The following is a 17,250-nucleotide window of genomic DNA, read 5'->3' as shown; positions in this document are numbered from 1 at the left end:
ATGTTAAAGCCTTCAAAAAGCCAATCAATTTGCCTGAATAATAATCCTTACAATTTCACAGTGTTGTGCAAGTTCACACCTCTCATGAACTAGTTCAAAGTTCAGTTCACACAAGTAAACATGAATAGTTCACGTTCATAGTTCAGCATTTACATTCTGAACTAGTTCATAGTTCAGTTCATTTCATAGTTTTAAGGTGGAAAGTGAGAATGAAAGACTTGTTGAAGAAAACCTTATCCATCACTACCCCTTGTCTTTACTGTCGGAATCTTTATCAGACAGTGTGTAAAAATCCCTCTCTGCTTTCTCTTGCCATCTGTATGAGATAGAGAGCTGTTGTGTTGCAGGTATGGCCTGACCCTTTAAGGAAAGGTAGTGTGTGACGTAGTGCATCTGGGTATTGTGAGAAAAGACGCTAAAAGGGTGTGTATAACGAGAATTAAATATAAACAAATTAAATTAAATTAAAAAAAGAAGCCCATTGCGCACATCCTGCCCAGAAGCCCATTGCGCACATCCTGATCAGAAGCCCAATGCGAAGGAATTGTGCGCGCAGAAAAGGTGGGATTTGAACCCAGGGCTTATAGTTAGAGAACAAACACTAGTCTACACCAACTAGGCTACACCATCTGATGCTTGCTGAGTGGAACTAGGCACCATAAGAAGATGGACAAATTATCGTGTGCGTGTGTCCGTGTCATTTTATGCTGCTTTTGATAAACACTTCAGAGAAAATATTTTTTACTTTACTACATATATTTGACAGCCTTACTTAAAAGTTACTTTTATATTTTTGGCTTAAGATACTGGATGATTTAACATACTTTAAAACCTATTGTTAGAGAATAACCCAGTTATTCAACCTTGTCTTCGGACGCCTTACAAGAATCAAAGTGAACGTGCACAACACTGCAATTTCAATAGGGCCTTACTGTCTGTCAGTTCCTGTCAGTGCTCAAGCTCTTAATATATCAACTAAATTATTTATTTTCATAGACTGAACAATAAATGTGTGTTAATTACAAAACATTAATAAAGGATCACAAAAATGTAACATATATTCTATACAAACAGGTCCAGTTGTCTAAACTTCTGATAATATGAAAGGAGCAAACCCATCACATATTTAAAAAAGAAATGCATCTGTACACAGTATTTCCCATAATGACCAGTCTCTCACAGTTTTCCAGACTGCTTAATGAAATAGTTCTTAATGTCATCAACTTATTGATAAAAACACATTTTTTTAGGATAAATATTAGACTTTGGTATAAATTCTTCATGAGTCAGGACCGACTTTAGCTGAGCTATGGGGAAACAAATATAATCATCAGACACAAACCAGACAGTTTTTATATGATTTTATTTTACAGATGTTGCAGACTTTTCAATCACCAAATCACATTAGTGAAGCAGAACAAGTGTGGCACTTTACAGGTGTTAGTTTTAAATATACAGAGACAATCGGATATAACTGTTTAGCATTTTTGCAAGTGTACAGTTCAGAGGCTTAGGGAAAGTGATATTTATTGAACAAGACAGAGAAGGGGAAAGTAACAGGGGGCAAGATTAAAGTGTCAATAATAACACTGGGAGTGCATAAATCCTCATTACTTTTTCATCTCAAGTATGCCACTTCCTGGCCCCCGCTTCTTCGCACTGCAGATGTTACAAAACTGGACGCCATGGATCTGAAACAGCAAGAGGAAGAAGAAAGAGTACAAGTACTTTGTAACATTTTTAATGGAAATATCCAGAGTTCAGTGCTTATGTGAGAGTAGCATCAGATAAAACAGCGAGACCACTTACTGTTCCTGGTGTTGGTAAACATTCTTTGTGAAACATGTGTCTGCAGTGAAACACCACCACGCTGAAGGGTTTGGCCATGTCTGAAATGTAAGTGTGAAGCATGAATAAGCAACAAATAGCTTTACCTCCATTTAAATACTTTAGATACAGCAATGTAAACCACGTACCGGATGGTAATATAGTAGCGTGACATGATTCACAAATGTTCTCCTCTGAAAAAAGAAAAACCAGCAGCATCAGATTTATGAGACAAGTTAAAAATGATTTTAAACTTCTGATGAAACATCCACCCACCATCGACCCTGACTCCTCTCATCTGCGTTCTGTGCATCTTCTGCAGCAGCGAGAGCGAGTCGGCCACAAGGATCTTCTTACATCCTTCTCTCAGCATAATCTGGGAAACACAAACAAAGGCTCGTTAATAAACAAAACAACAGTGTCTACCAGTGGTTTCTTTCTATTTTCAAAAACATATTGTTGATATATTTCATGGCACAGTTACTTTTCTTTAAAACTTTATTTTCTTTTGTATTGTTATTCTTCACCTGAGCAGAAAATAAACCAAAAGGTAATTAATCTTATCTACGAAGATTTATTGCTCCTGTTTATATTTCATTGATAACACGTAATTAATTTATTGTATGAATCAATAAACTTATTCAAGCCTCCACTGCTTCTTCCAGTACCTGTGATTATAACTGGTTTTATTTTCTCCGGATAAGGATTAGAAGTGAAAACAAATGCAAGTCCATCTCTGAGAAACATGTCTCACCTGTAGATTGTAGTCCTGAAGGATTTTCACTAGTGAATCTCTGAGGTTCGGGATCTCCATGCCCTCCTTTATGCGGTGGATGAGTAGGATGGGATCCACATGTGTACCGATGTTATTAAGGAGGCCAGTGATGAAAGCTAAAGAGAAATTATAGAACAACAATGTAGATGAAGAAAGACAGATTAAGCAGAAAACTGTGGGAGGATAAGAATAAGTCAGTAAGAGACTGTATCATACGTGGTTTGTCAATAGAGTAAGAGATTAGATCCTCCCACAGCTCGGCATCGTCCTGCTCTTTAGCGAAATCGATGGCTTTGTCCACGTCCTCCAGCTCCTCCATGATCATCTGCAGAGCGCGTCTGCAGTTCCCCATCCTGCCTGGGAGCGACATGCTCGATTAGATTCCTTTGAAACAAAACCTTTCAATTTAAGAAATGAAAGGAACACTTATTAAAACTTACTGAGCAGGAAGACGGTCTCTTCTACAAAGTTCCTCTCCTGACAAATCTCAAGAGCCTGAGGGAGAAAAACAGAAAAGAGGAGGCAACGTCATCCATGTGTCGCAGCTTGTAGGAACTCGGATGTGAAATAAGACGAGTCAGAGCGTCGTACCTTTTCAAGAGGGCAGTGGGTGCTGTCTCTCAGGAAAGGTAAGAGATTCGGTCGGTCGTACTCTGCGTACAGGCCAATCTGCCTCTCGTGGTACCTTTGGCCTTTGTGGTGGTCGCGCTTGAATGATTTATGGAGATACTGTGGAGAAAATATGAGTCAAAAACACTTTTGAATGAGTTTTGAATTCAAAATAATGTCTTGATGTGAGTATATCTGAAGTTAAACGTATCTCAACTCACCACATGCAGAAGCTCGGGCCTGTCTGCAAGTTCTTCGACCACCCTGTCCGTCTGTTATCAGAAATAAAAACATTCAGTGCACTGTTCCAATTTTATCACAATGCTCCTGAAATGATTGATGGCTGCACTTACTGATATCTTGTCTTCATTGTCTAGGAGCATGTCAACAGCTTTCTGGCAAAAGAAATTCACAAATAATATTTACACGACTGGAAACAGACCAGCACTCCATACGTCAGAGAGAAACCTGAAACTGAACATGTTTTCTGTCTTTTACCTCTTTGTCAAAGTCCATGAGAAGTACGATCTTGTCTTCTATGGATGAGAACAGGTTGTGTTTGTGGATCAGCTGGTAAACGTCTTTGTGCCTCAGTCTCAGGTAGATTTCTAAGGCTCTGTCGTACCGCTGGTCGTACGTGTACCTGCAAATACCAACAAGTCATTATAATCATAACAAAATCATAATCTTGAGTTTCACTCAGTAGATTCTGTTCAGTTGTTTGCAGGATGCACACACTGATGTGACTCACAGTTCAGCGAGTGTGGTGAGCAAGGTGCTGTTGGTGGGATCCCTCTTCAGGTGATCTGTGACGGCCTGAACGACGGCCATGTTGTTGTAAAGCTCTCCAGGCCATTCCCGGATAAGTGTCGCAAAACCCTTCAGAGGAAAGACAAGAGAATGAGTTAGTGGACATTTACAAAACCATTCATTGATTAATTCTGGATTTGTCACAGGATGACATGACCACCAAAAAGACAAAGTACCTCATAATCAGTTCGGAGGAATTCGTGCAGGATCATCTCATAGATGGCTGGTCTGAGACGCAGATCTCCTCTGGGTAGATACTGACTGATGGCCTGAAGTGGAACAGAGGTACAATATTGAAACAAGACTGATGAAGGATAAAAAAATCTTTCTACTTAGATTACATGGTTATATTAACTTTGCTGTATGAATAAAGTTATCAGTATTAAGTGTAATAATCTATACATTTATTGAACTTTGACAAAGTACTTAACCTACCTTCAGTTGACCGATGGTTTTGAACCTATAAACTTCATTTTCCCACAATTCCATGTTTTTCCCAAGAACCTTTTGACACTTCCTGCATTTAAAAAACAAATCTCTATTAGCAGAGGACATGCATCTTGCTGTAATGTCACAAACCTCATCAACATACAACTTATTTAGCATCAAAAACCTACAGTCCACCTGCAGAACATGGAACACAAACCTCGCAGCAGTGTCGTAGTCTCCTTTCTCCACTAAATGGTTTATGTAAGACATCCCGATTTTCTGAACGTCGTGTCTCTTAATGTTCTTGAAGCTGATCTCCGCAGCCATCAGTGCCTCCTGTCACAGTTCAACCAGTGATAGGACACAACATTAAACTCTGACATTACAGACCGTAACCTTTGTGCAACATTAATAAAATTGACCAGGGCAGACCTCATATTTCTTCTTTTCAAGCAGCCAATCGATATGGTCGTCCTGGTCTCGCTCTTTGGCCACAACGATATCTTTGGGACTAATGATGTAGAAGAGCGACTCTCCCTCTGCATGCTCTGTTAATGAAAATACATTTGTGTCTCGGCGTGCTGCACGTTCCAGCTGACATTTGATAGTCGATGCATAATGAAATCAGAGCGCAGTTAAAGGCTGCGTGACATTTCTCTCAGGGCAGTTTTCATAGTCTCACCGAGGCGATAGTCTCTGCACTCGTTGTCTTGGAAGTTGCGCACTGTCAACGCGTCTGAGGAGATCTCCTCACAGTTCTCAGGGAGAGGCTGGATGATGTCGAGACGAGGCCGGGCACGGAACTCCTCATCCTGCGCACACAAACACACTCTTACACACTCTTTACGAGGTTCCTCTGTGTCAAGTAAAACAACTGTATTATACTGAAATAGCATGGACAGAGAGTAAGAAATGCCCTTTAATACAATGTAATCCAGCGCAACACTTTTAATTGTGAATTTATTACTGAATTTACACATTAACAACATTGTCCCAAATATTATGAGCCTAATAAAGATTGATTTTGAGGACAGGAACTTGTATTGGACTGAATTTGAATGTAAAGGTATACCCAATTAAGTTACCCCTGAGTGTATATATAAAGAATAAGTTTCATTACCATCTGATCCGAGTTCTCCTTCACAAAGAACAGGGTGACCAGCTGATCTGCCAGAGGTGCCAGGCCACTGATGAAAAACTCTGTCTCGAATGCAGACACTGAAGGAATGAGAGACGAGAAAGCGAGAGAACGAGAAAGACAGAGAATCCAATTTACTTACATCTTATATGAAGTTGATTAAATCCATTTACAAGACAGAAGAAGAACCAGAATTTAATCCTTCCAATAAGAAGGATTTTCTTACTGGCTATAATATGATGACTTGCTTTTATGCTCCATTTTTTATTCCTATACATTTCTATTATTTGAATATGATGAAGCACTTTTTAACCTCTGGAATAGAGTTTATGATAATAGCTCCAGTGTATTTAATACCTATTTCCACATAGCGGCTGGGCAGATCTCTCATCTCAGTGGGATTTCGCTCTTTCACGACACAAATCTGTAGAAAAATTAGAAAATCACACTGATAAATCTGGTAAAGTTATAGAGCCGGTAATAACGATTGGGTAAATTAAAGCAGAAACAAAGCAAACCTTGATGGACGTCCCCCAGCCAACAATAAGAGTGGCATTGTCCTTCCAACACAGGCTGCACGGGTACATGTCAGGTCTCAGACTCACGTTATCCCGCAGCACGTTGGTGATTCGCTGTTTCGTGCCGATGTCATAGATTTTAACTCCCTGGGAGAAACCGACACATAAAACATTAACATTTCCTGATTCAGCGTTTAAATTACGATCATGAGCATTTCACACTCACCACATTGTTTGCCCAGGCAATGAGGTTGGCTCTCCACTGGATGTTAGTGATGGGGCCTTCGCCTTCATGCAGGAGCGACGTCTTCCAGCGATTCAACCAGTTTCTTTCATAGAGAAGAAGCTTCAGAGGAAGGGATGAGGAAAATATTCAGCTTCACAGTTTTCATTCAAAGGTAACAGCCATTGGGGGTGCTGTTGTTGTGTACCGCCTACAGAGGGCAGTAGATGAACAGGGTTTAACTAAGGAGGAGGGCGGCAGTAGCTGGATCTTCCGTTTAGATTTAACTTCAACTGTGAGAAACTTTCTTGCATATAAAGAAGTAAGACCCTGATCTTAATCCTTATATTCAGATCTTAATTCCACTTCAGAGCATCTAGGCACAGGTAAAATAAAGATAAATTGCTCATGAGTGAGGAGGTTTCACATTAGCTTCATATTCAGCGGTGGAGGAAGTCATTTTACAGATTCACATGGTCGACGTCATGAATGATTTCATACATCCTCCTCATTTGAATCCTAATGGTCACGGCTTCTTTACGATACCCACCATTTATTGTAGTCACAGTGGGTGGTGTAAAATAGAGAAATAAGTATTTAAACACAAATTCATTAGGTTTTCACACCTCAGATCTACTTCATCAGCTGCAGTTTAACACTTAGGCCTTTTGGCGTGCATGATGTAGGAGGACAGAGCCTAGCATTTACAATCCCTGCACTGTCCTCCTGATTCAAAAAAGCCCTCTTTAAAAAAGTGCATAATATACCAAGGAGGCCAAGGGAAGCTTGTAGAATCTCTTTAATTCAGCAGTTGGGCTATGTTAATAAACAGTTTGCTCTACAAAGAGATGATATGACAAAAGAACTGTGGAGACAAAATTGAATTTCCTTTGACAGGATGTGGCTCCCGTCGAGGCTTATTGATTTTCATCACAGGCACCTTGTGGAGGCCTTCACAACTTGGAACTGAGAGGAATCAGCGCCAATTGAAAGAAAATGGCAAAGTAACACTAACAATGGGGTTTCGTGAAAAAAAGTTGTTTTTCCTCACCCCTGTTGTATAAATGTCAGTATACTGTATTTATTGTCGGCGGTGCAAATGGTGCTGTATCAGTGCAGTTTATAGTCCAGTAATATCATGTGGTTGTAAGCAGCTGATTTACTTGCAATGGGGAAAAAATGACAAATCTAATGTCTAAAATTCGTTTCCCCTTTTTGGCTGTGACACACTTACCAGAGACAACTTTCAGGAGAGAGATCACTGTAGGCGCCCAGAAATCCTAAGACTATGTAGCCTCTTGATAATGACATCTATTTGCTGTGCTTGTGGAGCATTGCCTTTCAAACTCTGTTGAGCGAACAGCACTTTATGAAAATAGGCAGCTCTCCCAAGAGCACTCCAGCAAAGAGACAGAAAAGTAAGAGCCTTTCACACAACGGAGAAAGGCCTGCGTATTTCCTGCAGCCGAGCCAAAGTGAGAGAGCTTTGCAGGATTCGGTTTCACCCGGACACAATCACGATGAATTATTGTGGCACGAATTGGCAAAAAAAAAAACGTACGAGAAACTACACAGGTAGAAAATACTACTCAGACATACCTTGTTTCCCCCAGTGACAAACTGTTTATAGTTCGATCTGGTGAACTGAGGGTGTACAGCTACCACCTAGGAAACAAAACACAAGGGACAGATTAGACCGTCAGGAGCATTTAGATTTTTCTTTGTGGTATACTAGTGCAATGCCCATTGTAAACCTGCCTGTTTGGAGTTAGGCTGTTTGTTTGGTCTGTGGTAATGTAGGTTGCGTCTTTCTTTCTGAAATTGTAAAAGTAACCTGCAGTAATTGAGCTGGGGCAAGTAAAGACCGGCTGCAGGAGTCACTCCACAGATTGGTGTGATCGACAACGTCGCTTACGTTGATGAGTCCCAGGGGTTGTTACTACAGTGCACTGGTCGCCAGTCTATTCAAAGTTTTTTCATATAGAACCTATCACTGTGTCCAAATCGCTAAAAATTTGACACTGCACCTCCTTGGGTAATGATACACAGGCCAACTGTGAAGCCGATTAAATCAACGTTTTTTTATATATGTATTCAGCAAAAATACAGAGATTTCTGGAATCATTAGACAGCTAAATGTAACATCAACAGTTACAGGCTAATATGTGTACGCTCTCAATACAACTTACTTTGATTGGACAGTCGAAGTTCTCGTGGAAGCCCTCTCTTGTATAGAGGCCGAACACTTGAACCTGAAAAGCAGAAAACAAAAACGGCAAGCTAAGGTGAATAACTCAAAATCTCTCCTTTAATTGCTGCCTCTGCAACTATCTGAGGCCAGCGGGGGGAAACTGTTGTCAGAACAGACTTTGATTGGCTCCTTACTTCTCCGCTGGGTCACCAATTAGTGGACGAGCTGATACCTTGAACCCTGCAGGGTTTTAGAAACAGGGGTCCTAATCTTGGACTTGACCACAGCAAACTCTAATGTACCATTAGAGTATTTGACACCTCCTTTTTCTTTATCTGAGGCCCCAAAAATGAGATTTTCTTTGAGTATGGGAATAATATAAAACTGAAATCCTATCTGCGATGCACCGATGATTGAGGATTAAGTTAGATTTCAAAGGATTAACAGCCAGGTGAATTGGTTGAGGGCAAACAATTGCTGTAGCATTGATTTTAATTGTCTGCTCCACTTTTTGTGTGACAAGATCTTGTTCTTGCCACCAGCACTGAAGTGTGCGTGTGCATATGTTTGTGTGTGTGTAGGGGGCTGATATCAGAGAGCATATCTTGACTGTGAAATCCATGAAGGATGGTGGTAATGATGAGAAGAGACAAGATAACAGCAAGGTGGAGAACATGGAGAGGGTATCCATAGACGGCTGATGGCTGACTGACAGCTCAACGCATCTGAGTGCAACCCTTTCCTCTACTCTTCAAAATTGGTACAAGCTTTTTATAAGTTCGTGCATCATGAAAAAAATATGGGTTCATGAGTAGATATGGTGGAGATAAAACTGCAGGTTAATGCTGCGACAGCGAAGGAAGTGGCTTCAAGAAATTCACTAGCAAGCTCCTCAAGTTCCCCATCATTAGCATAAAGTTAGACGCTGATAAGGTGAGTTTTTATACGAATCTGGGGGCGAATTATAGAAGATGAAAAACACTGATTGGTGATTCTTTGCTTAGGGGCCCAAGGATCAGTAACCAGCGCTGATGAGCGGAGAGATCTCACCTTCCCGTCCTCGGAGCAGATGCCCACATGCTCTCCACTTTCATCCAGACTGATCTGGTTGATCTTCACTGAACTCTGCAGAGACACAATATCATGGCATCAGTTTTTTTTTCTATTTGCAAAGAGGAAGGCAAATATTCTCTGTGGCAGGCTGACATTTTACCCCACTAAATGAAATGCCAGTAAAAGTGAACGGCAAAAAAAAAGTTGTGCGTGTAATGGATGCACAGTCTCATACTTGTCAATGCACAGGGCATGGTATTAATACTAAGGAGGTTGTGAGTCCCTTTACTGCTGAGGATTTTATATTTTAGACATGCATGAAACTACAGGGCTCTTTAGATAAAAGGATCAAATGGCATAAATTACAGTAGATGTTACTTAATAACCCTGAAACTCGGTGTAGACGAAAAGTGGAAAAGTTTTCTGAAGCATAGACTGTATATAAAGACGGACGACATGACAGCTCCCCGAGAGTGAGGCCTGGTGGCAGTATAGGTCATAAACACTGCCTCCTCCATGTTAGTGGACATGAACAAGTTTAGATGTTTCTGTTGTCTGTAATTACAGGTTGTTCTTATCACAATGTAGTTTTTTATAGTTATTTGATATTATAAAAACTGGATGAAACGTCTTAATTGACTGCTGACAGTGAGTGGCGACTACTGAAGTTCATATTTCCAAAATATCTCGGTTTACTTTCTGCATAGTGGAAGGAAGTGGAGACTCGTACTCCATCTTTATATACAGTGAGTAGCACTTAAAATCAATGTGCTCAGCAGGAAAATTACAGTAAAAAGCACGAATGCAGATAGAGTTATGTATAACCCCTCCCTTGTTTTCAGCAAATGATGATTGAATTTAGATATGTATGTCAAAGTAAAAGAGTGGCACGAAATAAGATATGCAAAGTGATGACTGGTGAAAAATCTACCAAATGTATAACTTTTTATAATTAGAAAGCAAAAGAAAATCACCATACTCACAATTTCAAACTTCTGAGTGACATTTCCTTGGATGTCCAGCAGGAAGACCTTTCCAAAATGTGTACCGAGGGCAAGAAACTGGAAAGGGATAAATATAATGTAAATTAAAGCAGGAGACACTTAAAACCAATTCAAGATGTAGGAGAAATCTTGAGCTGATGAAGGCTGCGGAGGAGGATAAAAAATATTTGCTGGAGCTGGAGCGACATGAGCCGAGTGGGGATTGGGAGGGCTTGGAGGCAAAACTGTGAAATTGCAGGGGTGGAAAAGCCCTATTTATTAAAGCAGACAGTGTGAAATGGCATTTTTTTCTTCAAATTAAAGTGCTTAAACATAATAAATGCACTGTACATCTGACTTCTTCCCATGCAATGCAATCACTCCTCTGCTCTGCACACTGCCATTATTTCTACTGAGCAGCAACTGGTTTCTGTGTTTTGTGCTTCAGCAGACGTGTGTGTGCGTACAAATGTGTGTGTACGTGTGTGTCCACTGGGACAAAAAAATTATAGAAACTGGGGGCTTTTGGCATTAGATTAAGTGTGTGTTCTTCCACCCCAGCCCCTGCCCCAATGCCCTCCTCCTAATCCCCCTCCCTTCTCGACCAGCATGTGGATGTGCAGCGAGCCCACCATGCTTCAGTGCAGTCTATAATGAAATGCTTATATTTACAGGCACAGCTGAGCATGTCAGACAGAGCCCCTGCAATCTCCCCAAATAAAATAACCAAAAATAAATAAATAAAGGGTTCAACCTTGTGAGGCGGAGCGACTTTTAAAGGGATTTATCAGAATGGAATTGTTCAAATGAAATTCTGATTCAGACACTGAAAATATGAGGCAACATAAGGCAATCTGCGCTGTCGGTGGCTTAAAGGATGTGCGGCGTTTGCGGGTGGGGGGGGGGGGGGGGTGGGGGCTGGCGGGGGCTGGTGTGACCACACAGGTAGCGGGACAACAGAGGGTACACAAGCGCAGCATTCCCAGGAAGAAAGACAGTCAGATCACATTTAGACTCTCAGCAGAGTAATGTGGCACGGTTTCTGTTTTGAGGTTATAAAACAGGAAAAAAATAACAGGGGGCGGGGACCAAATCCGCAAAGTAAAAATAAATAAATGAAAATCAATATTGGTTAATAAAACATCAGGTGCGGAGGAGACATAACTGTGTATGACTGTTGCACTGCTCAGACGTGCATGTGTGCTGCCGGTGCCACCACGATTAACTATCTCGCTCAGAGTGGCCCTCTTAAAAAGATCAGCGTTCAACAGTGGGAATAAAAGAAGAAAGACAATGGTGCCAGGTGTGTCTTGATGCCCCTCCCCAAGAGGAAAAACAGGGGAAGGTGAGAAAAGAATGGGCTGCCTTCACAGATCCAACAGAGGGGAAGAAAACCAACTGTGAAGAGTACATCTCTCAATTGTGCACATAAACAACATATTTCCTCTTAAAGTGGATGGACTTGAAACTGAAATGACCTTGCAGGTGTTGAATTATAACCCGTACCTTGTCGTGGACGGTCATACAGCTGGCTGCATCCTTTTGGAGGATTTCGGTCACGCCATTGGAGAGCCTCTCGTACTTCAGCTTGGGCTCCTCCTCGCTGTCCTCCTCCTGTTTGAGAAAGCAGACTCCTCAGAGGGGCTCTCACTGTATCATTTTCGTAAAGGTATTCATTACAACAACAACAGTGTCCTCTCACAAAGGTTACGGCTCACAATGCTTTTTGAAAGCCGCAGACAGAAACCCCCCTGAAAGAGACTGAATGTCCACTTCAACTTATTTAAGTATTGAGCTCTGTGAGGGAGGTGACATGACTTCAGATGTTTCCTATAGAACTTTTACAGTTATCCTGAGCTAGTGGTGTGACAGAGTGATGTGGGTCCATGTGTAATTTTGTTTCAATGAGAACTCACAAAGTATGATAGTATTTTTTCTAATACGTTTTTTTTTTCATATCTGCAAAAACACTAAATCGATCAGGTTCTAAATATAACTTTAGTTTTTCTACAAGAAAACTTCACGAGCAACTTAAACTCCATCATCAAAACAAACATGTTTAAATGCTGAAGCAAAACAGTCAAAACAGAGCACAGGAAAAGTAAGAATACAATTATTATTATTATATGCAAAATCACACCAATTTCTTAAAATTACTTGATGTTCAATGCAATTGATTGTGTTCCTCTGTACACAATAAAAAGACGAGCATCAAATCTTAACAAAAAATATTTCACAATTCTTAAAATAAATGCCAAATAAATTTCAAATGATCACTGCTTTTAGCTCTACATCCCCTTACAGATACATACACACATTTTGCTTATACATCCATAATGTCCACGACCACTGCTGCAGCCACCGTGAAGCAAAGATTCTTCACCCAAAGAGATCAATCGTACATGTATGCTGACCTCTTCAAAGAAATTCATATCGAATGTGGGTTTATGCACAGAGACAAATTTCCATCACCTTGTGTGGAATGCAGCACAAAGTAAATTCATATTTTCCATGAAACAATTCATCTCCAGTGGAATTCAAGAATCTGGTCCTTTCATAAAACAAACTTAAGCTTTTCTCCACTGTTACACTGTTTCCAGCGTGAACCAACATTTGCGGCCAGTCACAGCCCGAATATTACCCATAATTCAGTTTATAACCAATGCTGCACAGTCTGTGGCTGCCCAGAGGGTGCATCAACTCAAAACATTGTCTGCCATTATGTGCTACTGGGTGAGAGGTGGGGGGGGGGACAATAGCGTGGAAAAAATGTTATTTTCAAAAACAATCCTTTCCCACTCAACAACGCCATATCTAGGCTATTTCCTGTGTATTCTGCTTGTGAGATTTCTGATGCGAGGGCATTGTCACGGTTTTCAAAGGCGTATCAAACAACAAAGACAAACTTCATCCCCTCAGAGAAACTACCAATTTTCTAACTTTTGCCATCTCTCTTGTAGCTGTCTTTTGTTTTGTCAACTACTGAGCTGGACTTTGTGTTGTTACCATATTTGCCATATTCTTTGCCTATTGGCATTTATGATGCGAAAGGCTGAACCAAGCCATCCAGCAACATCAAGGATAACATTCTGCTTTCAAATACATAGAGCCCACTAGTCAGAGACTTACATTCAAGATGAGAAAGGGGCTTGTTCACTTCATTATTAAGAAAATAATGTATTATGCTGTCATACACTGGTGACAAGGTGGTTGATAAATTAAAGGACAACCTGAATAAATGAGTGGACGAATAAAACCAATGCAAGTATGAGATTCAAGGGTCACTGGCCGGTTTGATTTGATGTCAATCACATGTTTTTTCGCAGTTGATTTCAACCCTAATAGGAGATTTTAGAGAAAAGTCTTATAGGTCGGTCAAATTTACTGACCAATGTTGTCCATCAGGAATATATCATTATGGCAATTAAGAGGGACTAATAAAAGATTATCATGTATAATGTCTGGAACATAATGTCGAAAAATAATTAATAAATTGTGAAAAGACACATAAAAGAATACATTCATCTGTATGATAACACATTTATTAGGTATTAAAAAGATATTTATTTCCTAACCAAGGATTTCCTTAATGCTATTAGTTCCTTTTGTAAATCAGATTATTTTGTTTCAGGGTTGCATTGAGGAAGAAAATGGGCCATATGTCTGTTTCTAGAGTATTGGTCAAGTATCCTTTTCTGCCATTAATTTGATTCACTTTACTCCAAAATTAAACCCTGTATGGTACAGTGGTCCTAAGATTAGGCCTTGAAATACAACAAAGCAAAAACCCTTCGATTTTATTACTGACAATCTGGATAATAAGCAAAGTTAGGGAAGAGCATCCTTCTGACTCTCAAGAAACCAACAATTTGACAAATCATAATCCTGCTCATTTCTTTTGTGAGGAGCAGTGTGTAGTGAGAGTGGTCGTCATTGTTTCCATCTAGTAAGACAGACCAGGTAACAGCAGCACCAGTAAGAAGAACACTACAGTATACTGCAGTATTTCTGAGTATATATTCCTCTGTTTGCAGCCACTCAGAGGACAAACACAATCCCCAAATCCCTGGTGCTTGTTTCTCTGTGAGTGTTTATGTCCTTCAGAACCTATCACATTGTGCACAGACAGAAAACAGTATACTTATATTTTTTTATTTACAGGCCTGGAATTTTATATATTTTTTACTTTTGGCTCACCCTTAACTGTTTTATGTGGAGAGTTGCAAGTGTCAGCTACATCCTGTCCCTGATATTCCATTCTACTCTCTGCTTCCTATAAAAAGACAAACTCCCCTTCCTGCCAGGCCGATGTGTAAAGCTATATTTTATTTAGCCTACTTGTGGATCTCAGACGCGCCAGCGTACTGAAGCATTTCCAAAGCTCAGTCATAATATTGATGGATCTGGGGGGCTATCTGTAATTTATGAGTGTTTGACACCTCTCAAAAACTGACAAAGATCCTTCCGGGATCCAGCCGGGTTGATAAAAGCTGGTTATGTATTACAGGCCTTTCAGCAGGCAGTGGGCTTTATTTGAGTTCAAACATCATCCATGCTTGACAGAACTATTCACACCCCCTGACATCGAGAATATGTTGCCGTTGATGCATTTATACATCGACATGCTGGTGCAACTGCATGACATTTAAGGGTGCAATATTTCATGACTCCAAAAGAACTTCTTCTTCTTCTTCTTTTTGCAGGACACAGACAGGGAAGCACAAAATGATTGTTTCTTACCTCAGACTCATCTGTGAACTCCTCACTTGGTTTTCTGCCCTGAATTAAGACACATATTAGAATTAACTTTAAACAACTGAACACCTGAAATTATTAAGTTTCAAGTTTTAACAAACATTACAGTTGTGTTACACTCGGAAGTCGGTACATTTTAATTCAATTTAAACCCCAAAAAATGGAGTAAAGGATGAGGCAGTGCTACTCATCTTTATGGAGAATACAGACATCACCTTAAATTAAAGCCCCAATAACAAGCGAGTCTCTGCTTCACATGCAATATAAACGACTGAACTGGTAGAAAAGAGTCTGAATAAAACAACAACGCAGCTGACACATCTCACAACTGGTCATTCTCATTCATCTTTGCAGCAATAGGGCTAGAAATCATCAACATCTAGCAGGCTAACGCTAGCATGCTGCTCTTACCTCCTCCACTTCCGCCATAGTTTTCTATCAAGAAGCGTCGGTTCCGATGGGAAAGCGTTAAATATGTCCGTGCGCGTGTGTAAAGTGCATGTTGCGGGTCCGTTATAACGTGTTTAGCTTCACTTCACGTTAAAAACATCCAATAAACAACACAGCGACGTTTGTTGTCGCAGCCTGCTCCCTGTCACAGGTTCGATCACGTGATTGTATCAACGCCGCGAGGCATTGTGGGTGTTGGAGTCTTTCCCGGTGGAGAGACGACGCAAACCCGACCCGTTGATTGGAGTGATGGCGCTAACTAAGAACAGGTGAGGACATTATACGCGTTTTCTACCGCTATATTTTAATTTAATTTTAACTCTTCTTCCTCGTGAGGAAGTTTTTGTTCGGTTTTAACTTTTCCACCGTTTGTTTTTTTCACAGCTGTTCGTGTTTTAGACAAACGAGTCGAAACTTTGATTTGGAAGGTTAGCTTGTTTGTTTTCTACTCTAACCCACAACCTACTTCTTCACACCAACTTTATACTACTAATAATAATAATAACTTTATTTGTAAAGCACCTTTTATATAACAAATGCAAATTCACTTCAGTACATTTATCAGGTACAGTTAATTGTGTACTTAACTTTTACTGTATTTTACATATACAAGTTGATATCACTAACTAGTAAGCATCTATAATATATTAGAACACTCACAGGGGTATTTGTGCTGCATAATGAGCAGTTTTACCATTTATGCTTTAAATACAGTGCATTTTTGCTGGTAATATTATAATTATATTTATTTAGGAAAGAAAATGACAGTTGCTTTTAAGATGTTATTGTCAAACACTGCCGACAATGAAGTGTCACTAAGGCTTGTGACAGTTTAAACTTTATTATAATATAAACTATAAGAAAACACAAAAACATCTAAATAAACATAAATAATACTTTTTTAAATGTAAAATACAAAACAAAATGCTCATATCTTCTACATTGTTTATTCTGTAAAAAAAATAGCGTTTATTTCTGTGATTATCTGTAAATAGAATCAAAGATAGTGATATGTCTGTAAAATGTTCATACTGGCTAATATTATTGTCGCCCAGAGTATTTATGCATTGTTATTATATCATATGCAGAATTGCCTCTTAAAAGGTGTTAAATGTTATATTTATTTTATATTGCTGGGTTATATGGATGCATGAACAACCGTGCAGCACTTTAATGTGGCAGCAGGTGAAATCATTTCTGACAGGGCGTCATATTAGTTGAAACTGATCATGTTATGTCTGCGAAATCCGCAAAGTTACTTGTGAAGCTGTCAGATAAATATTCACCTTTATTCTGTAAAATGGTAGATGTGTAAAATAGAAGAAACTGCTATCTTTAAATGATACAGCTCAGTATTTTAACAAACGTTTAATTTCTTTCACAGCACCTGAGCAAACAAAACACCTCTGCATTGGCTGATTACAAAATATTACATTGGTTAGAATGTCAGGGGGAAAGATCAAACCCTTAAAATCCTTTTGGTTTATTT

The 17,250-nt window shown here is 39.8% G+C and overlaps 1 protein-coding gene across 1 annotated transcript; it reads right to left on the bottom strand.

The window, feature by feature from the left end:
• Window positions 1-1,346: 1,346 nt before the first annotated feature.
• On the bottom strand, window positions 1,347-15,918 carry vps41 (VPS41 subunit of HOPS complex). The gene is made up of 28 exons (XM_062379815.1): window positions 15,723-15,918; window positions 15,297-15,335; window positions 12,063-12,170; window positions 10,557-10,634; window positions 9,571-9,645; window positions 8,519-8,581; window positions 7,929-7,994; window positions 6,333-6,452; window positions 6,107-6,253; window positions 5,946-6,012; window positions 5,571-5,668; window positions 5,133-5,262; window positions 4,883-4,998; window positions 4,668-4,786; window positions 4,457-4,538; window positions 4,198-4,290; window positions 3,963-4,090; window positions 3,710-3,854; window positions 3,565-3,606; window positions 3,433-3,483; window positions 3,194-3,331; window positions 3,043-3,097; window positions 2,819-2,959; window positions 2,582-2,718; window positions 2,104-2,203; window positions 1,977-2,021; window positions 1,810-1,889; window positions 1,347-1,691 (listed from the first exon to the last, which is right to left on the bottom strand). Exons 1-28 carry the CDS (start codon window positions 15,738-15,740, stop codon window positions 1,611-1,613), a joined length of 2,562 nt encoding a protein of 853 aa, XP_062235799.1. The 5' UTR covers window positions 15,741-15,918; the 3' UTR covers window positions 1,347-1,610.
• Window positions 15,919-17,250: the final 1,332 nt, after the last annotated feature.

This window comes from Platichthys flesus, chromosome 21 (genome assembly GCF_949316205.1).
Source record: "Platichthys flesus chromosome 21, fPlaFle2.1, whole genome shotgun sequence".
NCBI classification, from domain to species: Eukaryota; Metazoa; Chordata; class Actinopteri; order Pleuronectiformes; family Pleuronectidae; genus Platichthys; species Platichthys flesus.
This window is presented reverse-complemented; position numbering and strand designations above follow the sequence as displayed.